General features: G+C 34.1%; 1 protein-coding gene across 2 annotated transcripts; it reads right to left on the bottom strand.

Moving 5' to 3' along the window:
- Positions 1-924: 924 nt before the first annotated feature.
- LOC140887493 (plastidic glucose transporter 4) lies at positions 925-7,168 on the bottom strand. Of its 2 annotated transcripts, none has more exons than XM_073294753.1 (14): positions 7,002-7,168; positions 6,479-6,721; positions 5,952-6,066; positions 5,673-5,740; positions 4,938-5,070; positions 4,755-4,854; positions 4,557-4,669; positions 4,019-4,112; positions 3,733-3,886; positions 2,674-2,820; positions 2,513-2,586; positions 1,909-1,997; positions 1,700-1,814; positions 925-1,352 (listed from the first exon to the last, which is right to left on the bottom strand). In XM_073294753.1, the coding sequence occupies exons 2-14, from the start codon at positions 6,705-6,707 to the stop codon at positions 1,170-1,172; spliced, it is 1,614 nt and encodes a 537-aa protein (XP_073150854.1). In that variant the 5' UTR covers positions 6,708-6,721; positions 7,002-7,168; the 3' UTR covers positions 925-1,169. The 2 variants fall into 2 exon arrangements, with proteins under 2 accessions (XP_073150854.1, XP_073150853.1); XM_073294752.1 differs by having other exon boundaries at positions 6,910-7,167.
- Positions 7,169-8,277: the final 1,109 nt, after the last annotated feature.

Below are 8,277 nucleotides of genomic sequence, written 5' to 3'. Positions count from 1 at the left end.
AGGCACTAATAAATACACCAAACATTTTTTTCAAGTAAACAGCAAACTTGAATCAACATCGAGAAGCTCCAGGTCGAATTTGAATTCAAACATCTCAAGTTCGATCATCTAGTTTGAACCCGGGATGTAATATTATAAAATTTTTAATAGGGGTGTCAAAACTCAACCCAACTCGCCAATCCGACACGAATCAATCCGAAAAATATCATGTTAGGCTTGGAAGTTTTTGGGTTTGGGTCGAATCAAGTTGACCCGAAAGCTAACCCGAAAAAAATAATCGGGTACGGATCAACCATGGTTGACCCGAAATGACCCGAAACTTTTAATTATTATTGGTTTTATATAAAATTAAGATAGATTTACTATATTTTTATACGTTGTATGTTTGAAAAAAATTTATTATATATTGATATAATAGATTTTTCGTCATTTAATGTTTATTTTGTACAATTTTTTATTTTTAAAATTTTTTTTTTTATTTTTTGTAATAGGTATACTTTAAATTTTCTACAACTAAAAGTTCAAATTTAAATTATATATATGCTTAGATTTTGTTATTATGTTATTAAATTAAATGTTATTATTATTATTGTGTGTTTTCAATTTTTATTTAATTATTTTGTTAAAAAAATAAAAAAATAAAATCGGATTGGTTCGGATTGAACGTGTTAGTCAAGTTAGCTGATTCCGGGTTTCGGGTTTGGGTTGGGCATTTTCGAGTTGATTCGGGTTCGGGTTGAGAAAATTTTTAGAGTTATTTTCGTCAACCCGACCCGAACCCACCCGAATTGACACTCTTGATTTTTATATTATTAGAATTATTATTTTATATTATATTCTCTTGAAAATTAAATGGTTTGACAGCTAATTATTTTTTTAAAATTTAATTTTGCTATGTTTAAGAACGAAAACTCGAGATCGAACTACTCGAGGGATGATCAAGTTTGATTTATAAGCACAAAAATTTGTAGCTAATGTCAAGTTAGGTTTTTAACTCGAATGCTCTTACAGAAAACCGAGATCAAGTTATCAGAGATAAGGGTAATTATTGGTTGAGAGACGAGACATATTACTATCAGCTCGAACAAAAACAATATAATGTACATTAAACTGGCCGAAAAGCAATGGCAACATGTCAAATGTCTTCCTCAAACATGTCAACATAGTACTCAGACAGCTGGATTCAGAGCACGCTCGATTTCCTCCAAAGATAGGCCCTTTGTTTCCACAACATTACCAGCTATGTACATGACTGCTAGAAGACAAACCGACGCAAATCCCAGGTACACCGTGCTGATTCCAAACTTACTCACGACGCTCAAAAAGTACAGGCCGATCACGAAATTGGATATCTGGGCGAGAGAGAAACAAGGAAAGAATCAATTTGAGCGAGTCGATAGCACATAAACAGATTCTATTTACTTGCTTAAGAAATATGTTTGAAGTCTCGGTCCCATGTTCTTGCCCGAGGAAGCATTTACGTGATAATGCTCTAGATTAAAGAAATAATGCTTACTACATTTGCCACCCTTTAAACTACAAGATTTCCTTGCTCCCATGTAAAGTGTAAAACTCTTTAATATCCAACTTAAGTGGTGCACAAATTTATTTGGGGAAAAAAGTAATATTAACTGTAACAAGAGAAACACTTGAGAGGTGCAGAAAGTTGTTGGTGGACAAATTACATAGATTTTCTTACCCAATGCATGCCCAAAGACAATGCCACTGCTTTGGCTCTGATCCTAGAGGCAAAGATCTCTGGAAGTAGCAGAGCAGGTACTGGACCGGCGCCAAGAGAAAAGGAAAGTACATAACTGCAGCAAGTAACAAACAATGCAATACTATTAAAGACGAAGCAATCCTAGAAAGATGGAAACTGAACTTGAACTATGGAGATATACAACTTACAGAACAGTGCCAAGGACAGCAAGTGTTCCAGAATAGGATGCCAAAGCATTCCAAGTGAAGGTCAGGAAGAGTAGCAGCATAGAAGCAGCCTTTGAAAACACACAAATTGGTTATCCATAGTGATTATAATAACCATAAAAACTCAATCCATAGTAAATAGTCACAGTTGATCATATAGAGGTTTGAAGTTCCCCTTGTAATCCAAAATGTTTTTCTAAAAATTCAATCATTCATCTAAAGATGAAAAGCAGTCTAGACTGATGACATACAACAAAATGTCCCATTGATGCTTTCATAACACTACAAATTGCTGATTTTATAAGATCAAATTCGGTCAAAACAACCTCGTAAATATAAATAGAGTTAAAAGAGCTGATAATTCAACAGGTATAAAATCTGTCAGTGGCAAAAAAAACCCATACTTCAAGATAAGGCATTGTTTTAAATGATGTTTTGGTGGGAGTCTAGTCCTCTTGATTAAAGTATGTTTTCACCTGTCGCAAGGAACATCATCCTTTTTGTCTTTGAGACCTCAGACACTATTTGGTTGAAATATTTAAAAATAATACCTCGTAATATCAAACATCCAAAATATAAGTCATACCATCCCAGAAAAGCTTATAAGCAGAAGACTTTTTCTTCCTTGTTTGTCCATCAATGAAGATGCAATAGTTGTGCCTAACAAACGATTGCAATCATGTGAGGGAACATCCTTGCTAGGCAAATATAATCACATAACTCCCAAAACCTCCGTATAAAACTAACCAAACACATTTGCCGCTCCAACCAGAGCACTAGCAGCAACATCAGAAGCAACTCCAGCACTGCGGAACACAGCTGTTGAATAATAAACAACCGCATTTATCCCAGCAAGCTGCTGCAGCAGGAAGAGAGCTGCACCAACACTGACAACTGCAAAAGAACATGAAAAAGTATTATTTTCAAGGAGATACTAAATATGTTCCAACAAAAGCTCACAAGAAATTGAACAAAGAGAAACCAGAATATGGTCAACCATTAACTGTTCAATTAGATTTAAGAGCGCATTGTACAACAGAGAAAATTCAAACAAAATTTGTGAGTCCTAATTTATGATGCACATATTTTCTATGATGAGCACAACAAGCACCTGCAACAAGAGGCATAGAGAAAGAAAGAATATTAGACAGAAGAAAGTAGGGATCCACATCAAGGGAGTGTTTACACCCTCTGAAAAAAGTGATTCTCCACTTTTCATTTGAAGAATCACTTTTTTTCGTAGGTTGCAAACACTCCCTGAATTAGTTGGATTTTATGTCTCAGTTTTCCTCAAATTGTTGCCATCAGCCAACTCCTACATATGATACATATATCCAAAAAGGTATCCCATAGCCCATCCGAGGAGGAGGAATACGAGAAGATTGATGAGTCAGTAAAACAGAGCTGAAACGTGGGAAGTTCATCAGACAAGTAGATTTGAAATTTTCAGCCATTGTTTTTTTTTTTTTTTTGGTGATAAAGAGTGAACACATTCATGAAGAATCATGGTCCGAACATATCTACACTCCCTATAGTTGATGTTCGAGTGGCATTTCATGAATAACAAATTTTGGATATGTGGATTCTTTGTGAGGTGTTGACTTTTCATTTTTACAGGACAAACCACCAAAAAAATCGAACATAAAGCGGAATATTTTCTCTGTACACTTTCTTCTTCTCCGCAAATGCAAGTTCATCAACATATGCATCCTTTAAATGCTTCAGGAAACCATGGTGATGACAGATAAATGCACTGTTAATAAATGTTGGTGAGCTCAGGATACCACTTGTTAACATAAGATATACCGTTTCGGTAACGACGGCTAAAAAGATCAAACCATCCAGCTTCTGGTTCAGAGGAACCTTGACTGGCAGCGTCCAAGTCACTCATAACCTCAGCAACTCTTTCTTTTCCATATAGCTTTCTTATGGACGTTTCTGCTTGAGCAATTTTTCCTTGCTGTATAAAAAGGAAAGGTCCTCATCAAGCATCACTTGAAGAACCATTCATATACACTAAAAATTAAAAAAAAAAAAAAAAAAAAAAGAAACACGTATTGATCTGAAGTCGCTATATAACGAAGTTTTGGACCTGATACAACCATCGTGGACTTTCAGGAGAAAATGCCATTCCAAGGGCCAATAATATAGATGGCACAAGCGCCACACCAAACATTGTTCTCCACCTGATACGGTGGTCAGATGCTTGGTAAGATAATAATCAGGCAACACAAGTGTAGGTTAAAATACAAAATGAAAAATTCATGAAAAACTAATGATATGAGGACCAAAATCATCATAACATTGCTTTAGCATTGTATTCAATATGGACAAAATTATTCACATTCTCAATGCCAGACCATTAAATTATAATATAACAACGAAAAGAAATCAAATCCTTATTTTGCTACCTTACATTATAAATCTATTAACAAATTTCACTCACTCAAACCCAAATAAAATCAGCTGTACAAGAGTTTAAAGCCGTGAGAGATAAAATATGAAAACATAGGACAGTTATACCAGAAACTAATGTAGGTTTATGCATTTCAAGAATTCTTGATGTACTTTGGAAAGTAAGATATGTGATCATCCAGCTTCCATACAAAAGAATCTAAGCGAGAAAATACCACAAAGGATTCCCTGCCAAAGGTAATCCAGCTACCAAAGCTGCAAGAATCCCAACACATATAAACAGCTGGTTGACAGACCCAAGTGTACCACGAACTTCGGTAGGTGAAATCTAGTCGTAGAAAACAGGGTCAGATTAAGTACCAAAACGCATTTGAGCAAGAAAAAAAGTTTAAAAAGGTGAGAAACAAATGTACCTCAGATATATAAAGTGGGACAATCGCAGATGATATGCCAATCCCAATTCCAGCTAGTAAACGACCAATTATCATAGCCTCTATACTTTGAGCTGTAGCACTGTAAACATGAAGGCAGTTTAGGCACTGCTATTCTAATTAATTTATCAAATGAAAAAAACATCCTCCATCCCAACTACAGACCAAAGGAATGCTCCAACGGTAAGCGGGATTGCATCCAACTGGAAGGTCTTTGTTCGACCAAATTTATCAGCCAATGAACCCCCAGTAAATGAACCAACAGTGGCACCGGCAAGAAGAGTACTAACAACCCAGCCTACATCCAAAGCATCAGTATAGAAGTTTGATTTATCAATCAGATAAGATAGGCATGCCAAAAGTATCAAAAACATTAACTACTGGACAAAATAATTATGTCTCCAGTCTTCCAAAGCTAAATACAAATAGTTTATTGCCAAACTGTGCCAAACCATTGTATAGAAACTAAAGGAGTCTCTCAAACAATAAGGTCAAAACCTACGCTAGATTATATCCACCTAAAGATCACATTTAGAAGGAGCCCTGAATTATCAACACAGTGAACATTAAGGGAAATTCCTTTCATTTCTTTAACAAAGATATGTGCTCGCTTCTTTGCTACATTTACAAGAAAAATTGTGAGTTGGCAAACAAAAAAGACAATATAGCTTTCACTAATAGTTATATTTGTTATCCAAAAAATACTTGATGATTGATCATGGAATAAACCACTCGCTAAAGGCTTCATGTTTTCAATCTGTTATCCTCTTAGAAATATGCTATGTTCTGAATTTCAAATATATGGGCAAAATTCTATCTGATTTCGTGTCGAGTCAATTTTTTATATGCTATACAATGCAAATATACCTAAACATTAAGAGTTATGTTGACACAACTTGCCTTTTAACACGGCATTCTCAGCAATCCCAAGGTCCTTAGCAAGGTACTCTAAAGCTCCATTAACAACCCTGAACAAGAGTGAGTGTGTAGGTAATAAGTATATAAACAAGTTTCAGAACTTTAATAGAAATGCAAGTTAATCAAAATCCAATCAACGACCAATAGAATAAAAAGACAACTGAAGTGGATTTCTCCTGTTCTAACATTCTAACTAAAAGTCAAGTACTCCTAACCATCACATTTTCAAAGAAGGAAAGGCCAAAAAAATGAGTAGCATACCCTAGGTGGTATCCAAAAAGAATGGCTCCCAAACAAGCAACACCAACATATGGAAGCACTGATCCAGATGATTTCACATGGATTTTGGCAGGTACGACATCCTCAACATCTCCTTCTGTTGCTCGACAGGATATACAATAAGTTTTCATACATTTAGCGCACGACTGCCCGCAAAAATAAGCTTCAACTTTCACACAGCGTCATAAGACCAAAAAAAATTTATGTGAAATATCTTAAAATACATATATTGAGAAAATGCACTGACTAAAGATATATTGATAGTGATTAAAAGTTAACAAACTCAGCACATCCTTGCTAATGTATTATCAAAATCAATAGCGATGACATGATAATTTATCTTTAAAACGCCAACATTCAAAAATAAAATGTCAACAATCGGGAGTGAAACCAAGTAAGACGTGCAAAATCCATTCTATCACCGCATTATAAATTTCTTAAAATTCCTCCAAAAAAGGGCATCAAATCTCAAAAACAGGCGATTGAAATAAAAAAAGGAAAACACAGACCAGAAGCTTGAGCTCGAACTGATCTGAACTTGGTGGATGATCCAAACACGGAATCAGCACTTGCTTTCACTCCCATTGTAGCCGAACTGATCCTAAATCCAAAGCAACCGGTCCGCTTACTCATCGGAAGCCGAGAAAAGGCCGAGTCCTCCTTCTTTCTGTAATCACTCACTCCCAAAAAAGGCCTACGGTTTTGGAGGCCAAAGCCCGATTTAATGGAAGCTTGCATTTTTTCCACGAGACCTGTCAACGCTTCGATTAGGACAATTTTTTTTTTTAAAAAAAAAGTCAACAAAACATGACCGAAAACGCACGCTACACGAATCGAACCACACTGAACATAAACGCCAAAATGAATCATCATCATCCACCAAAAAACGCGAATGCAGATGGCACAACACATATACAAAAAATCAAAACCATACTCTTACCAGTGTTTATCTCCAGAAAAAGGAATGAATTATGAACAAAACCTGGCGGAGAATGACAAGTGAGAACAAGGGAACAACTACGACTCACTCGCCTGTTTCTGTTTGCTTGCTCGTTGGTAACGAAATTGGTGGAGATTTCAAACTTTTGTTTTCGTATTTATATTTATTATTTGTTTATTATCTGCTAATTTCACCGTCACTGCGATCGAAATCCTCTTCTTTCTTTCTTTCTTTCTTTCTTTCTGTTTTTTTTTTAAAAAAAATAAAATCTAAATAACAACTTGTGCTTATCCGACATTCAAATCCCTGGTGAAACTTACAGAAGTAATAAGAATTTTATTATTCGATTCAAAAAAAAATAAGAATTTTATTATTATTATTTTTTTTGGACAGCAAACGTTATATGTAAATTTCCATTTAAAATATTTTGGGCAGTGTAGTAGAAAAGATTTGACATAATTAATACAAATAAAGTTATTCGCAGATGCGACACAACAAGGTGGCATTATTGATTGATTCGATATAAAAAAAAATATTCAGCAAAAAATATATAAAAAAAAATGAAATGCGGACGAAGGAGTACTTGGGGGGTTCTGGCCTTCTGGGGACGGATCGGTCGAGGATTAGATTTTGTGTTGCAAATGGATAAGTGGCCTGTTGCGTTGCTTGCATGTGGCTTCAATCCGCAGAATTTGCCACGTCTATAATTGGTTGGGCCTCATCCAACAACATAGCTTCGTAATAAATATTTTTAGAGTTTCATAAATTAAACAACTTTTTTTTAAGCAATAAATTAAACAACTTAAATCGTATATTTGGATAAAATTTTCATAAAAAAATTGTGAGGTGTTATTTTTATGTTTCTAGAATGAAAATTCAAAATATAATATTTTTTAACTATAAAAATGGTTTTATAAAATAGTTTCCAAACGCAAATTTATTCTTTAAAAGTTTTAATTGCTTTATAAAAATTTTAAATTATTTTATAAAAATTTGTAAAAACAAACTTTTATGTATAAAAAAGGTTTATAAATATTTGTCAAAACAAAATCCTAAATTATTAAGGTAGTGTTTGGAAGAGTATATAAGAATCACTTCTCAATCTCTTTTAAACAAATTTCAAAATTTTATTAAAACCAAATAAAAAACCGAACCAAACCATAGGTCGGTTTGATCGACCAATTTTAATTTATGTACTAATCAATTTTTGACTATTTTTAAAAATATACAATTTAAATTATTTAAATTAATAGCTAAACATCAATATGCCTACATATATTAAACAATTTAATATTATGATGTATGACACTCATATAACAAAGTTTTTTTTAGAAAATATAAATTCTCAAAATGAAGTACTTCAACTTA

This window comes from Henckelia pumila, chromosome 3 (assembly GCF_033568475.1).
Source record: "Henckelia pumila isolate YLH828 chromosome 3, ASM3356847v2, whole genome shotgun sequence".
Classification (NCBI taxonomy): domain Eukaryota; kingdom Viridiplantae; phylum Streptophyta; class Magnoliopsida; order Lamiales; family Gesneriaceae; genus Henckelia; species Henckelia pumila.
This window is presented reverse-complemented; position numbering and strand designations above follow the sequence as displayed.